Source organism: Lynx canadensis, chromosome B1 (genome assembly GCF_007474595.2).
Source record: "Lynx canadensis isolate LIC74 chromosome B1, mLynCan4.pri.v2, whole genome shotgun sequence".
In the NCBI taxonomy this organism is placed as follows: Eukaryota; Metazoa; Chordata; class Mammalia; order Carnivora; family Felidae; genus Lynx; species Lynx canadensis.
Genome location: NC_044306.2, coordinates 7,913,989 through 7,931,463, shown reverse-complemented (window position 1 = coordinate 7,931,463; position 17,475 = coordinate 7,913,989). Strand labels below are relative to the sequence as shown.

Below are 17,475 nucleotides of genomic sequence, written 5' to 3'. Positions count from 1 at the left end.
ATGATATCTACCCTAGATTATATTATTATTGTGGGGTTTGACTTAAGGCAAATAGCAATTTGGTTGACCTTCAAAAAGTCCAGATAAACCAGTTGCATTCTCCAAAGACCAAAGGGCTAGATCTGGTTTAAAAATGGGATGGCATGGAAGAGCGTCAAAAAATAGATTTTGAAGATTTCATGAAATAAAATGTTACCGACTAAGAGCTCATTATTTGTCATCTCAAAAGTGCCTTATTGGATTTGGTTGTTGGGTGAAACATCCAACACTTTATCATCAAAGTGCTCGTGTTGTAAAGGTGAAAAGTTGAGTCATAACTGTTTTAGCATCGGGATGTTGTTTCGTTGGTTCATTTCTTGAAATTCCTGTCTTTTTAGAGTTAATTTATTTTCTCGGTGAAAATCGGTTGCCAGTTGACAATAATGCTGTTTTTCATTATTAATTCCTTCCACAAATTCTTCTATGATGCCTTGTTAAGCTGACAGAAAAAAAAAATAGTTTGAAATGAATTTTCTCTGGGGCACCTGGGTGGCTCAGTCGGGTAACTGTCTGACTCTTGATCTCGCCTCAGGTCATGGTTTCACATTTTGTGGGACCAAGCCCTGCGTCGGGCTCTGGGCTGACGGTGCGGAGCCTGCTTGGGATTCTCTCTCTCTCTGCCCTCTGCCTCTCTCTGCCCTTCCCCTGCTCACATGCACTCCCCGCTCCCCACTGAAAATAAATAAACTTAAATGAAGTTTCTGTAAAAAAAAAAAAAGTCTCAGACTTTATAGTATATTATTTATTAAATATTTTCATATTTAAGTTACATATTTCAAAATATATCTTTTTTAGATACAGATGCTCAGATGTTTTGTGTAATAGTTCCTCAGACAAGCTCTTAGTTCCCCAGTACCACGCTCAGCCCAAACAACACCCTGGTCTTGTGGTTTTCCCTCTGGACGCGTGTCTTCATCTCTAGTCAGGAGCACAGGGGTCGTCCTTGACCTCTCCCTTCTCTTGTCACACATCCAGCCTGTCACCAGTCCGATGTTAATTTTGTCCCGTAAGTATCTTGAATCCCCATGTCTACCACCATCACTCTAGTCCAACATACTTTTCATGCTTTTTCCAGCTAATGAAAAACCAGCCTCTCTGTTCTCCTGCTTCCATTTCCCTTCGATTGTCTCAACTGCCCCCAAATGCGGTATTTTTAAAAACAAAAGTCTGAGGCTGTTTCCAGCATAAAGACCCTTCGGTGATTTCCCACTGCTCTTAGAATACAACCAAACTCTTTATCACAGCCTTGAATGTCTGCTTGGCTCTACAACATGGTCTGACAGAAGTGTCCCTTGTCCTTACTTTTTGTGCTTCTAAATGCTCTAGGCTTCCTTGAGTTCCTTCCACCGTGCCCCCTCTGGCCCAGGATCTTTGCTCATACCCTGGCCTTCTGGTCTCCTCCTTGCTGGGGTACCAGTTCTTCCAGTCTCCATCACATGACTCAACAAGTCCCTGGGGGAGATTTATCTGACCTCCTTGATTGGATCCTGTTTCTTTTAAATTCTTTATAGTCTCCCCTACTTTTCTTTCATTGCACTTAACTGCAGCTTATAAATCCATTTGTAACAATATAGCCATTATTATTTGATTAATGTCTGTCTCCTCCTTAAAGCCAAAAGCTTTAAGCTTTAACCCATGTTGTCCATGGGTTACCTGAGTATCTACCACAGAATTAGCATACAACCCCTTTTGGAACCACATAAAAACTGGACCCTCTCACCAGAAAAAATGAAAATATGGACATACCCACAGTATTTACACCAGAGTTCCAAGGATATGGCTTCCTTACCCTACTCCTTATCTGTTGAACCAGATTTTAAAACTACTGCCTTGAAGGTTAATAATAATAAAATAGTCGGGGCGCCTGGGGGGCTCAGTCGGTTAAGTGTCCGACTTCAGCTCAGATCATGATCTGGCAGTTTGTGAGTTCGAGCCCTGCATGGGGCTGACAGTTCAGAGACTGAAGCCTGCTTCAGAGTCTGTGTCTCCCTCTCTCTCTGCCCCTCTCCCACTCATGTTCCTGTCTCTCCCTCCTTCAAAAATAAACATTAAAAACAAATAAAATAGTTGATTAACTCACCTGTGTAATTTTATTTATTTTTGAGAGAGAGAGAGAGAGCATGTGCTCTCGAGAGTGGGGAAGGGGCAGGGAGAGAGGGAGAGAGGGAGAGGGAGAGGGAGAGAGAGAGAGAGAGAGAATAAGAGAATCCCAAGGAGGCTCTATGCTTTTAGTGCAGAGCCTATCATAAGGTTCAGTCCCACAAACTGAGAGATCATGACCTGAGCTGAAATCAAGAGACAGAGGCTCAACCAACTGAGGTACACAGGTGCCCCAACTCACTTGTGTAATTTTTAAATAAATGGATCCTACTGCCTAACAAAAGTATATGCTGTCAATTTTAGAACAGTATTTCTAAATGTCTGTTTTTTAACAGATAGAAAATTCTCCCACTTTCTTTTCCCATTCATAGATGGCAAGAGCAAAAGTTACCATTCTAGGGGTGCCTTGGTGGCTCAGTTGGTTAAGTATCCAACTTTGGCTCAGGTCATGATCTCCTGGTTCCTGAGTTCAAGCCCCACATCAGCTCTGCACTAACGGTGTGGAGCCTTACTTAGGATTCTCTCTCTCTCCTGCTATCTCTCTCTTCCCCTCCCTCTCCCTTCCTCCCTCTCTCACTCTCTCAAAATAAATAAATAAACTTAAAAATCACCATTGTATTCCTCTTACTGCTGTCTTACTAAATACATGCTTACTTTACACAATATGTGCCAACTTAAAAATCACCATTGTATTCCTCTTACTGCTGTCTTACTAAATACATGCTTACTTTACACAATATGTGCCAAATAGATCTCAGGAGCGCCTTGAGTAAAATCTAAACTTGGGAAACATAACATCACTGTTAGCAAACAAAATCAATAAATGTAGTCTTCAGTTGATCATTGGTGGTTTTTCTGTGACCAGTGCATATTTGTTTCCTGCAGTGGCATGATTAGGTCCCATGTTGACCTCATTGGTGCCAGAGTAAAAGCATTTATTCAAGGATGAGTATGTATGCACAACAGCACACACGCTTCTCTGTCAAGTTGGAAGCCTCACGTGGGTGCAGGCTTCAGAACGTTATAAGGCTTCCAGGCTAAGAAGAACATTTAGTGCTAAGTTTAAGGTATGTGTAGGTGAACTAGAATTTGGTCCAGTATATTTTTCTACAGGAAAACTACATCTACTTTAGATCATATGGAATCAGTTCTCAGTGTGTTTCATCCTCTTGCACCTCTAGCCTTCACAGAATTTAGGTTTACTAGTATAACAGACTTATGATGTTCAAATCATTTCACCTGCCTCCTCCAGTCATCTGCTCCTATGAAAAATCAAGAATTTACCTATAACATTTTTGAGATCTGGTTCCCTGCTGTTGGTTTTGTGTTGTTTTCTCAAGTTTTTTTAGATCCTTTTTGATAGGCTTGATATGTGCAGTAATCATAATTCTTATAAGTTCTGATCTACAGAGCACTAGTGTTTTTAAACGTTGTATGCATCACTGTAACAGCAGGCTAGATCTCATCTCCGCACTTCCCTTTGCGGAAGAGTTGCAGAGTTTGAATTAAAAATTTGAGGGGCGCCTGGGTGGCGCAGTCGGTTAGGCGTCCGACTTCAGCCAGGTCACGATCTCGCGGTCCGTGAGTTCGAGCCCCGCGTCAGGCTCTGGGCTGATGGCTCAGAGCCTGGAGCCTGTTTCCGATTCTGTGTCTCCCTCTCTCTCTGCCCCTCCCCCGTTCATGCTCTGTCTCTCTCTGTCCCAAAAATAAATAAACGTTGAAAAAAAAATAAAAATTTGAAATGCATTGAAAACAAGGTACTTAGCCCTCAAAGTTCTGCCCCAGGACATGTTCTTTTCTGACTCCACACTCTTTCCTTGGGTTTCCTCATCCACACTATTTTGCTCTTCATGGGGATTACTCCAAAATCCTTATCTCCAGCCCAGACTTCTCTCGCGGTTCCCATACTCGACCCTGTGACTCCGCTTCCTCTTTGACGATCATGGAAAGTGTGTGCCCCACTGGAGTTTACGACCTGTTCCCGCACAGCCACCCCACCTATGCAAATAGACAAGCAATAAGCCCTTTCCTCTTCCAGTATTCTCTTAGTAAATAACACCCCTCATCTTGTGGGTTAAATAAGTTATTCTTCCTTTCACTACAAGCCCAATCAATTCCTGTTAAATCTAGCTTCCAGACATGGCTAGAATCCATCTGGTGTCTTCATCCTGCTGATCCCACTCTGATCTAGGCCACATTCATCAATCACCTGGGCCAGCCAGCCTAGTAACTGGTCCCATGTCTCCACTCTTACTTCCCTCTAGTCCACTGGCTACATTATAGCAGTAAGTTTTCTCTTTGCTAAATGCTAAATCAGTTATTGCCCATGCTAGCACCGTTCTTATTGGTCGATGCAAATGTTCTAAGTCATTAAGCATTTTGAGCAGCACTCTCCTTTAGGTGTCTTCTTTAGGTTAAATCCATCAACACGGTTCGCTAGGCCCTCTGTGATCTGGCTGCCACCTAAATCTGTAGCCTCAGTGGTCACTGCGTTTCCCCCCAAATATTGCTTTCCACAAGAACCCAAATGCTTTCACTCCTTCAATTATGTCAGTATCTCTTAGCCTCGAAGTCACTACAATACTGTCCTTTGTGTTTGAACATCTCCTTATATACCACCTTGACCTCCCATACTCATCTAGCTAATTTCTACCTATCTTTAGGCCTGGATAAGAATGTCACTTCCAAGGCATTGTGTTGTCTGCCCCATAGCATCCTTTATTGCCCATATAACATCATTATCTATTCTGTCAGACTGTTTTAGTCCCTGAGCCCTAAGCTCCATGAAAGCAAAGATTGTGTTCGGTTATTACGCTGGAGCACAGCACAGTCATTGGCACGTAGGAAACGCCAAGCACTCAATTGAATGAATACAGGAAAAAGAACAGATTTGAGGCCAAGGGTAGAGCTGGGAATATGCCGATTTTGAAAACTCTGAGTGATATTTATGTGGAGAAAGGAAGAAGATTGGGCAGGTAACTCTAGAATTCTATAACAGTGATGGGATCCCTAGCTATAGATATAAGAGGAAACATCATATTGATAAATGTTGTCTGAAGCCATGGTGTACTTGTTACTATGGAGAGAATTCATATAAAAGCCAGTGCCAAGGGAAAGCCAACATTCAGTCATATAGTACCACCCGTTTCTCTTCCTAATTTTATAATATCATCCCTTCTCCCACCCAAATAATCCACTCAGATAGTTTTTAATAGTAAAAACAATTATTTTCATTTAAATTCAGTTAAGTGTGGTGAAGTACCCACTATGGGTGCTTCATACCCTGTTGTATTAATGGGTATATAGTCATGTATGGACCCTGCACTAACGGAGCTTACAATTTAGCAGGGAAAATCAGCATTTATCAAGCAAATAAAAGTAGCCTAAGTGTTGTAAAGAAGAAATAAATGCAAGGGTTTATGGAAATGCATATCAAGGAGGACAAGGCGTGAAACTCCTGAAGGCAATGTTTTCATGCATGGTTTAACATTTTCACTAATATTGCAGCTTATAGAGGTTTATACCTAATACCTTTCCTAAGTGTATTTTTTATTATATTTTCAGTGTACTATAAATGGGAGCATGTGATGATCTCTTTCAAACATAAAAGGAAGTTTCTAACTGCTGTTTTTTCTGACGGGGATGAAAAAAAAAAAAGTTGTTTTGTCAAAGGAGTTCCAGACACAACTTTTAACAACAAAAATCACCAACTAGAATCATAAATTTTAAAGACAATGTACCTTAGGTGATATAAAACCCAACTTTTTTTATAGAAACTTCCTTAGAATTCTTTTTAATAGGGCTCAACGAAGGGCAGGTTTCTAGAATGTGCGAGGAAACCAGCCATTTGAAAAGTGAAACCACATGCCCTAAGCATTCCAGCGTGAACTAATAGGTCACAACTGCTTTCAAAGTCCTCCCTGCTATCTGCTTCAGAGAAGTAAACGGGGTGGGTGTCTTTCTGACCTCCTTCATAAACATGCGCCTTCAGTCTATTTTCTTACGAGAAGTTGTATATTTAAGGGATATGACCAAAAACCAGAAAGTGAATTTTGCAGGAGATAAATTATTTGATGACTCAAATAAAAGCAGAAGAAGGTCATCTCCTTTGGAGCCAAACACTTGGATTAAAAAGTTATCTAAATGTTAGTATTTACCTTACATGGTTTTTCCAAAGATAGGAATGAAGAAGAAAAACTACAGAGCCCATGGGGCTTCTCTGGAAATCCTGGGGTTAGAGCTCAAGAGACTATACCCTCTTTGCTGTGTTTTTTAGTGCCAGCAGAAGGAGCCCGCTCACTCTGGAAGCTGGGCCTCCTCTGGTCCATGCTGATGGATACGGACAGCAATATTTAAAATTCTGTGTTGCCATCCAAAAAAAAAAAAAAAAAACTTACATTTTTAATTATTCCATAAAGAAATAATATAAGCATATATATTAGCAAAAACATTCCAGATTGTATCTGAGTTCAACTGCATGCTTCATAAAATGTTCTTTTACAGCAAAATTTATTTAAACCCGAGTAAAAATGTGCAACTATGGAATCAAACTGCGAGGTATTATTTTGTACCGCAGCAGTTCGGAAGATTCCACTCGTATGTATTCAACAAGTGGAATGTGATTTGTTTGGAATCTTTAGCTAATTAATATTTGGCAAGCGCAGTTGTTGGAAATCAGGTTTTGTCCAGATGTATGTGGGGAAAAGCTCTCTACCATACCAGTTATCAGAAGTGAAAGAAGAACGTTTGCCTGAAGGAAAAAAAAAAACGCATCTGTTAAAAATACCTTTTTTCCAACTCCAGGCACTGTGATCCTGTGTACAAAACTCATTCAGTGTTTCTAAAACTCCTGAATTAGGGTTTTTAACTATAGCATTGTTTATGCATTTTATGTATAACATTATATAAAATTAATTCCATCCCAAATGGCAATCTGTTCTTCCCAGACCCGATTTAAGTTCTATATCCCCTTGACAGTAGTCCTGTGGTTGGTCTGCTCACTTGATAAGCTGACAGTGAACCCTCAATTTTTAACTTTTCCCATTTTTAGGATTTACTTAAGTGCTGTGTGGTTTCCCTATATCATCTTACGGTCATTAACTATACTCTCCAGAAGCTCCAGATTGCCTCTATACTTAATTAATGGACTCAAGATTGGAATATTTAAATTAAATATGGCAACGAGACATGCTATGAAAAGAAACTGGTTATATTTTGGGGGTATAAAGATGTCGTAAAGGGCAGCATTTTTTTGTTTCATATTTGTACCCACACAGACATTCCCTTAAAATGTAATACTAAACTGTAGTCCAGGATCTTGTCAGTAAGGAAGTTCTACACCTTTTTCTTGAATAGCCTGCAAGATAAGTAGAAATAGGAATTGTTGTTTTACAACTGTTGCTAGGCTGGTATAAACAGCCTATTGTTTCAAAATGTGGCTTTATTTGAAGTCCATTCTTGTTGGTGAGAATTGACTATTAAATACTCTTATTAAAGAATTCCAGTAGATAACAACTGGGAACCATTCAGTTGGAAATGTTTGGCGTTTCCTCTTTTTTATTGCAGCTTTACAGAATACACAGATTTTTTTTTTCCCAATGTCCAGGCTTATTTAAATGCCATCTTTATATAAACCCTTTTGATCTCTAAAACCAGCAACTCCTCAAACACATATGCAGATAGTATGGGTCCATTATGAATTATATTACTCCTTAAATCCTAACTTAGCTACAAGCTATTATCATGTACTGTTCAAGAACAATTCACTTTATAGCATAAAACTATTTTAGGAAAATCACCACGTTCAAAATATCCAAGTATAAATGTCATCATCCTCAATTAGGATTGACTGAGTATACATATATACATGGAATTGTTAGCTAATGCTGAACATAATACATAAATTTTGCACCCTGTGAGCTTAAATATAAAGTAGAGAATACCGTTGTGCACACATTAAGGCACAAAACAGTCTGACAACGGTATGAGGATAGTTGTTTTATTGAAATATAAAGAATTTATCTGTTGTTGCAACAGTGATGTGCCGGAGAGACCTTGACTCTTTTGAGAGAAAATTATACTGACTGTGTTGGTTCAGATCTTTATATAATGGCAAGCACAGATTTCAAGAGAGTTAAACTGCAGGTTCTTGCTCACGAACGGCATTTGTGATAAACGATTTGATAGTTTAAAAATTCTAACATGGTATCATTATATGTGTATATGTGTGTGTCTGTATGAGAGAGAGAGAGGGGGCAGGGGAGAGAGAGTTGCATGGGGCAAGAGCCACTGATTGATGAGAAGTTGTCATGGCACTTGGTACTCGGCATCTTGTTGGTTCTCAATAAGGAGTTACTGAAAACTAAACAAGGTAACATGTCAAATCGTTGGGATTCATCTACCAAAGATTCAGATCAATTTTGAAGGAGAACCACTGTTCAGAGAACACCGCTATGACATCACCACCAGTATTATCCCTATTTTATGGATAACAAAATGGAGGCAAAGGGAAATGGGATAATTCTTCCAAGTCACGGAAATAGTAAATTGCGGATGCAGGACTCAAATGTCTGTGTTTCTAAGACTTGGTTCTTGGTTACTCTTCTAACGCTAGTAAAGGAGAGAGGTTGCTGGTTATTTGGAAATTACATTTAATGATTGGGGGGGCTGTGAGTTTATAAAGTGATTCAAATTACTCATTTTTCATTGTCGTTCAAACAAGTTTACCGTTTCTAAAGCACATACTATCTGATTAGGGAAAAGGGCCTGTGGACACTCATCATAATGTGGGGATTAAATATAGCTATATAAAATTTACAAACGGATCTGGAAGGAAGGAAACGGAATTTATCATACTTCTTAAACAGGTGGTGGAAACCTTATAATCATTTTAAATGAGAAAAGTCAGTCAATCCACACACTTAAGACCAGTGCAGGAAGAAACTGGAAAATGAAAGAGGCCTCTTCAATACATGACAAGAGCCACAATAGGTACCATTGTGCCTGAATGTACACACATACGGCACGCTCTCCTATATTTGGGAAGTTGATAGATGAATAAAACTTATTTATCAAGAACCTTCTACTTTTAATATTGGTCAAGGCATCTTTCTCTGGACCCTTAAATTTTGTCCACACTGACACACTCAAGTAGAGAATTTAAAAAAGGCTATCTGAAAAACTCAGGTAAAAATTTGGAGTCAGAAGATGTGTTTCAAGAGAAGGGACTTTTTTTTTTTTATTTTATTTTTTCAGCCTATTTATTCCTTTCACCCAAATTAACTGAATTCCGCTGCCCAGTTGCCTGCCTAGACCCAAATAAGAGAAATGAAACATAAGTAATTAAAATTTGGGGGTTTTATTTATTTCACAAGTAAATTTTTCTCTCACGTTCTACTGTACTTTTAATACTTATGAATGTAGTTGTACTTATGAATGTAGTTGTAGTACTTAGCAGGAAAAAAGAGTTCTCTAACAGCGATTTTCTTTTACTGCCTGTTTACCTGTCCCTTTGTGCCTTTAGTCAGTGAGTTCACAGACCCCAATCTCTTCCACCCCTTGGAAGTGTACAGCCAGGCTTTTTTTTCCCAGGAAGATGCTTTCTTAATGCAGAAGAGTGTTCCCCTCCCACTAGAACATTCTTCAAAGCCCCAGTTCCTAAGTGTACACTTGGGACTCCAGGGCGGGTCCTGACTGTGGACGTCATCCCCCCAGCAGTGGCTGGAGGGGACAGATCTCTCTTTGCCCTTGGGAAACCTTGCCAGGGTGGCCTCTGGGAGGTAGCAGTCCCTGAGGGCGGGGAACATCAGGCAAGCTTGCACAGCAGCGGGGTCTCAAACTGCACCTCCCCCGTCCCTCTCAGGCCCCCGGGCTGCCGCCTGTCACTGGAGACAGTGCCAGATCCCCAAGTGATTCCATGCGTTCTGTAAGCAAACACCGCTCCCCTGGCCTGAGCCCACTGAGCGCTTTCCCTCTGATCCCGAGAGGTCTGTCTTCACCCCCTGCCCCGCCCTGCTCCGGTCCCACAGCCCGACCCCCCACAGGGCCCAGAGCTGCTCTGCTACCCCGTCCGTCGACCTGTCCTGAGGCTTCATTCCCCCAAGACATCGGGCCCTGTGACCACACACGCCTTTCTGAAGCTCTCCTGTCTTCCTTTGGCTTCTCTTGGTCTACCAGTAAGCCCTCCTGGCTCTGCGTCTTCATTCCTTCTTCTTCCCAGACATAGTTACTATTTGCCTTTTCCACCCCTTCATGATGCACCTGTTCCCCAGGCTTCTGTCAGACATTTTCCCCTTCATTCAGAGTGATCTCACCAAGTAATCTCATCGGGGTCCAAGATGTCAAGAAGGGCTTTCATATCGATGGCTTTGAAGTGTCTGTCCTAGGCTCTAGACACAAATCCAACTGCCTGGTAGACCCAAGTTCTTAGGATTTTGTCAGCCAGCCTGTGCATCCTACCATTTCTACTATTACACAAGGTTTACATAATTTTTAAATTTTATACATATAAAAATTGAATAAGTAGTTTATGAAACATACATTTCTTCTGTTCCACTGGTTCTATGCTAGGGTCCAGAGATGCGATAAGAAGCAGAAAAACTGTAGTATATATAGACACTGCAGAAGTCTGTCTCTTAAAATAGTTTTACCTAGTGCAAAGGATTTCTACCAGGGTGACCTTTCACCTAGTAAAAGGTGTCTTCCAATCTGCATAAACGAATGTCCTTTTAGAGAAGTGACTGGTCAAAGCCATAATACTGGGATATGTTGAGGTCATCTGTTGAGATTTATCTGTGTATCATGGGCAGTATTCTGGAGGAGATCTAGAATCTTGAGAATATGTGCAAAATATAAAAAATATAGCAATCAGTACGCATATCACACTCATTGACGTTAACGTATGTCATTTTATAACCATCCCATGGACAGTGGGTCAGATGTTTCCTCAACTTGACTGATTTTTAAAGAAATATACAGCTTAGATAAGTTAAATGACTTTTCCAAGTTTACACAACTTACAAGTGGGGTTGGTAATAAAACTGCCCTGTTGGGGTGTGGCCTTGTGCCCCTTCCTCCTAAGGCACCTGTGCTAACAAAGTAGCTGAATTTTTCAATGACTATACAATAAATGTATTTCAAATGTAGAAAATGTGCATTTTATAATTTAGGTATCTCTGTGTTTCATCCTTCAAATTGCATGTCCATGAATCTCCCTGTAGGACTAAATGGGCAACTAATTCAATTCCCTGAAGATTTCCAATGATCTTCAAGTGTTGGCTTGGAAGGACAGTGAGGGGCCGGATCACAAGGCTCTGGAGTTTGTCATCGTTTTTAGCCCTGCTCAGATTGCCAGAAAGACAGTAACACCAAAGCCGTTCAGCTATCGTCCTATTACTACAGACGGATCTTATCAAGCACATAATGGCCAGGACTTCACTTTTACCATGATTATTGAGAAGTTAGATTTTTTTTAAAATTTTTACATGTTTATTTAGTTTTGAGAGAGAGAGACAGAGCACGAGCAGGGGAGAGGAAGAGACAGAGAGGGAGACACAGATTCTGAAGCAGGCTCCAGGCTCAGAGCTGTCAGCACAGAGCTCAACGTGGGGCTCGAACTCGGGAACAGTGAGATCATGACCTGAGCCGAAGTCAGATGCTTAACCAACTGAGCCACCCGGGAGCCCCTGATCAATTAGAATTTAAGAAACTTAAGAATTTAAATCCACTCAGTTTTACTTAACCATTAATTTATTTGTAAATTCAACTTAAAACACTGACTTTGGCGAAGGAAGAGATGAATTGAAGTTCCCATAAACAAGGCATTCGGAATGAGACTTTAAATTTTCAGACTCTAACCCACAACCACGTATCATGTCCTACCTTATTTTAAGCTTATTATTTTCATAATGCCTGTGACAAAAGAGCAGAAACAAAGCTTTATCTACTAAGTGATGAATGTGTTTATTTTCTTTTAAACCTAATAAACTCATAAGATTATCTCGGACAAATGTAAAACTACTTTGAGGTGGAAATTTAGTTTGGAATGAAAATCAACTTCACATCTATGTATTTTATGTCTCTGTATTCAGTTTACATAGAATAAGACTTAACCAAAGATCTCTAGGTTGTGTGGCCAACAGCTGTTTACTCTCATAGAAACAAAGATATTTATATCTGTGCCACTTTTTAATAACCCCTGGAATAATCGAGGACTCCGTAAAAACGCTTTTTCCCCCGAACACCCTGGTCCCTTGCATCTCTGCTCCATAATCATTAGCCGGTTATCAAAATTCTAATATGCTTTACAGTAGTGACACGAGAGAAGCATATGGGCTATTTATTATTCTGATAAAGGATACTTACTGATTTGAAGCAAAACGGTTTTTATGTCGTAATCATGAAACAACTTTTGCGTCCTGCATATATCACAAAGCACTACCTATCATAAAGAATTAATCTCACTTTTTTTGGACTCCGACATTTACCATAAAAATGCTTTCTAGCATCTATATAATTTTTTCTTCTTTTTGTCCCTTCTTTGTAGTTGTTTGAAATTACAGTGCCTCTCTCTCAAGGCCCCAAACCAGTAACAATCAGTTTTGCCAATCACACTTCCTGCCGATGCATGTCTAAACTGGACGTTTACAGACAAGTTCATTCAATTATTAGACGTTCCCTGCCAGCAACACCACCACAGTGAGTATGAATTAAATCTATTTTTCTGCATCCTCTACTATATAAAATTATTCTCAAGTAAGCACAGTTTATCAAAAGAACTTTTGTGAAACTTGCTATAATATACTTTGCATCAAATGCAAAAGACAAATTGGAGAGTGCACCACGAAAACAAAGTCAAACTCAAACCAGGAAGCCCTTCGTATAGACCATCTAGTTAACAGTATAAAGCAAGTATTTCTATGGAGTGACACACATCCCCCCAATATTCCTCTTATAAGTAATTTAGCCTAATTGATCTAACATCCATGAAATCAAGTGTGCGAACTCATAAGTGACGTTTTGACAGCTAAAAACATTTAAGCCTCAGTAAGATTTTTGGTCCCAAACAAAAAGTAAATAGGAAAAGATTATTTTACATCTATTAGCATTCACTTGTCTTTTTTCAATCTCAGTTGTTTTTCTCTATCTGTTCGTATTGTTTATTTCAACGTTTATTTATTTTGGGACAGAGAGAGACAGAGCATGAACGGGGGAGGGGCAGAGAGAGAGGGAGACACAGAATCGGAAACAGGCTCCAGGCTCCGAGCCGTCAGCCCAGAGCCTGACGCGGGGCTCGAACTCACGGACCGTGAGATCGTGACCTGGCTGAAGTCGGACGCTTAACCGACTGCGCCACCCAGGCGCCCCCGTATTGTTTATTTCAATTGTTTATTGAAATACTGATGAATTACCTGAAAGAATTTTCTCTTACTGTTATCCCAAATTAACATTCAAAGTACCATTTGTCACTCAAATTCCTTTCTCATCAAATTTTTTAGGCTCGTAAATGGCGGCATTTGCTGCATTAGATCACAAAGAAGGGGCTGGAGAGGCATCAGGTGTGGACTCTATGAATAGTGTAGACTGAATCATTATGCATCATCATCAAAAATCTAGGAACTTTTCAGCTCGCTACCCCAAAATGAGGATTCGGCTCTTTGATCTTTAGGATATCCAATGCATGTGAATAAAATTTACTGAACTTCGACATCTATAACAAACTGTTCAATAAATTGATGGGCAAACCTATACATTACCAAAAAAAGTGTAGCCTTGCATTTTAGGGGATGTGACAATAAATGTGAGATGCTGAGAGCATTTTTTCCCCATTCCTGCTTTACTTAGTACGGCAGATAGGAGGCCTGATCTTTCCAGGAACACTTAAACTAAGGATAGCATCATTTGAGTGAAGTCTGTCCTCCACGTGAGAACAAAAAGGTCTTACAGGCCTCTGTAAATAAGCTGATGCCACCATACAGGAGGACGAGTACCCCCCAAAGTTATCGTGTGTGCGAGTTCACCCACGCAGCTCAGAAAGTCGCACCCCTAGCCCCTGTGGCCACTCGTCCGTTCTCAGCACCTCGGCCATTATCCCCTTGCTGGCTGTCCCCAACATTATGGTTTAAGACTGACTTAAAATATATCTACATCTCCTCTATTGCTGTTTGTATCAGATATAATAGGTACAAAACCCAAAGATTAATTCTGTTTATTTCTACGTTATTCATAGCACTTTTCTCTCATATTCTTTGAGGCCTTGAAATCACACGGTTGTCATTTGCTTTTTTGTCCTGATTTTATTTGGGGGGATGGGGGAGACGGGAGATATTTGCTCCAACCTATATACATGTAGTTCCTTTCTATCACTGCCATCCTGGCTCACATCATCCTGCATGCAGACCTCATCTAATGCAGCGGTGTCGATACCCGTTTTCTCATGCCAGAACTTTCTCCAGCTCCTGTGTGATGTCACAAGTAAGCTTTAAAAGGCCTCACTTCCTTCGTGTGACCAGAAACTGTCGGTGGCTTTCAGCTGCTCAAAGAACTGAGCACAGATTTCTCACCTCCTTGTCCTGTAATCAGCCTTCCTTTCTTGTTTCGCTTCTCATTTCTCACCAAGGCTGGGTTTCACCAAGTCTTATTCCCTGAACACCAAACTCATTTCCTGCTCTGTTTGTCCTTTCTATTCTGGCCCTGGCTTACAATAAAGTCCCTTTTTTTCCTGCCTTCCCAAAGCCCTGTCCACTTCTCAGAGTTCGGGAAAGGTCTCGGTCCCACATCTGTCTTGCCCAAATGCAAGCCTCCCTTGCTTCCTGAATGCCCATAGCAATTACTGTATTTGCCTTGTCCTCGCATGGGTTTGTAGGGCTCCATAAATACGGCAAGTGTGCAACTGGATGGTAAGCTTTTCAGGTAGGTTTGTACCCTCCACAGTCTCCAGCGAATAATGCTTGAAAATTACTGAGTCATTACTGTACTTTCAGCCCTTCACATGCACTGTCTCCCTGAACCCTCCCAAAAAGCATCTCTGAAGCTGATAGTGGTGTAGCTTCATTGTACACATGAAGCAGGTCATCACACTCCAGAGTTAGGAGCGAAACAATACACTCCACTGATCAGCCGGTGTTTGTTAATATCAAATCACTTCTGTATCTGCAATTCTGTAGCATTTGCATGTTTCGCTCAGATTTTCACCATTACTTATTCACACAACTTATTCATATAACTTAAATGCTGTTGAGGCAAGAAGAGACAGAAAGAGCAAATCAAGCCTGTGCCTCACAGTGAGGCAGGTCTGAGCCCGAATTCAGGTTGGCCACCAACTCGCTTTCTAAGGTTGCGTTATTTCATGTGTCTGAACCTCAGTTTGCTTATATGTGAAAGCACAAAGTAAAGAGGAATGAATGAAACACTGACTATGGTGCTTAGCACAGTGCCTGGCATCTAAGCGATAGTCAGTAAAAGGCAGACTTACCGTTACCGTTAAGATCCATGTCTGATTCATCCATCTCCTCATGTTTTCTAGTGTTGTTGTTGTTTTGTTTTGTTTTGTTTTTACCACGGTCTACAATAAAAAAAATGCATTTCACATTCCACGTCAGTACACACATGAATCTGTATGGGTGCAATATCTATGTTTATGTAATATGCATATAGCATATGTAGTGTATATATTTAAATTAACTGTATAACCTTACATGTAGTTATATATAACTGTAAGAGTAAAACAGAATATTATTTTAAAACACTCTCATTTATTACAGTAGCAGCCAACTCTTTTTTCATTATCACCCCCTAAGGATCCTTTTGCAGACCTTTTTTGTAATCACCTCCCTCATAAAGTTTTAATACCATAGACCTATTCTTATAGCTTTAGGTATTATATGTATATTTGGGCTTTATACATAAAAAAAGGAAGTAGAAAGCTTTTTACAAGACAAGTGCTCTAACCCCTGAGCTATAGGGCCTCACAATAGAAAGCTTTTTAATGCAATGTAGGACTAAAAATGACAAAAAAATTTTATAGTTAAAAGTTAAATTAAAAACATAAAAGCCATGAACATCAAACATAATTTTAGTACACAGTATTTGCTGACAAACCTTTAAGGTAAGTTATTTACTAATATAGTGGTTATATATCATATTACATATGGAAAGTACCAATTGATATAAATATATAATGATACGAATGTATTTTTAAAGAAAACATTCCAAATATTATTGTTCCAGGAAAAGAAGGATAATTTTTTAGATAATTTATGTAACATTTTTTAGAGAACTTAACTTCCACATCACGTGAGAAAACAACTTGTAACTTCTATAACTGCTGGATGCTTACTTAGTGTCACCACCTTTTTCTTCTCAGCATTTGACACACTAATGGCTTGAATAACTGCTGGAGAATTAAATAATAAAATAAAAACTGCTTTTACTTAATTCCCTAAGCTCACGTCACGCACAAAACACCAGGGATCAACCATTGGCAGCAGTCCCAAGGCAGCCAACATGCCCACACAGGCAGCTGCTGCTCTGTGACCTTGAGATTGAGCACTCAATTCAGAGAAAGTCCTTCAGTGACAGCCCTCCGTTCACTATAATCTCATAGCCCTTATCTTGCAAAGACTCTGGATATCTTCGGTGCCAGTCCTGCTCACGTGACAACCCATAAGACCCAATAGAATTTACTGGTTCAAAAGCTTTTCTTGGGTTTTGGAGAGACAAAAACCACTGCAACATTTAAGATTCCTCCTCTCCAATAACTAGTTTTTACTCCCTTGCCAATGATACTGCCCCCATTGTGAATGCATGCCTTGCTACTACCCATGGTATACACAGATACTTCTTTCTTTTCTGCTTCTCTCTTTTTTTTTAATGTCGGTCTCCACTTATTGTGAAGTGTGGCCTTCAATTTAATTAAAAACTGTCATGGCAACTTATATATGATGAGATAAAGCCATGTGACAAAACCATTTGTTAAAAATAGCAGGAATTGCCACCACAATGGCCAAAATTAAAAAGAAATGACAAAAGCTAATAGTGGAGAGGACATGGCGCTATGTTCATAAGTCACTAATGGGAATGTTAAACGGCATAACCACTTGGCAAAATATTTTGGCAGACTCTTATCAACTTAAATAATACACTTCTGATATCATCCATAAGTCATCTAAAAACATATTTGCACACAATAACTTGCACATGAATGTCCACAGAAGCTTCATTAGCCAGTAACTAGAAACAACCCAAATACCCATCAAAGGTGAATGCATAAGCAAACCGTGGTATATCCATACAGTGGAACATTACTGAGAAATATAATACAAATGAACTGTTGACACG

At 39.9% G+C, this 17,475-nt stretch overlaps 1 protein-coding gene across 3 annotated transcripts in view; it reads left to right on the top strand.

Moving 5' to 3' along the window:
• The window catches only part of VEGFC (vascular endothelial growth factor C), a 113,459-nt gene that overhangs the window by 79,975 nt on the left and 16,009 nt on the right, over window positions 1–17,475 (top strand). For all 3 annotated transcript variants that reach the window (XM_030312083.1, XM_030312084.1, XM_030312085.1), the window contains exon 4: window positions 12,683–12,834. In XM_030312083.1, the coding sequence (XP_030167943.1) occupies window positions 12,683–12,834 (152 nt within the window). The remainder of the gene's footprint in view (window positions 1–12,682; window positions 12,835–17,475) is intronic.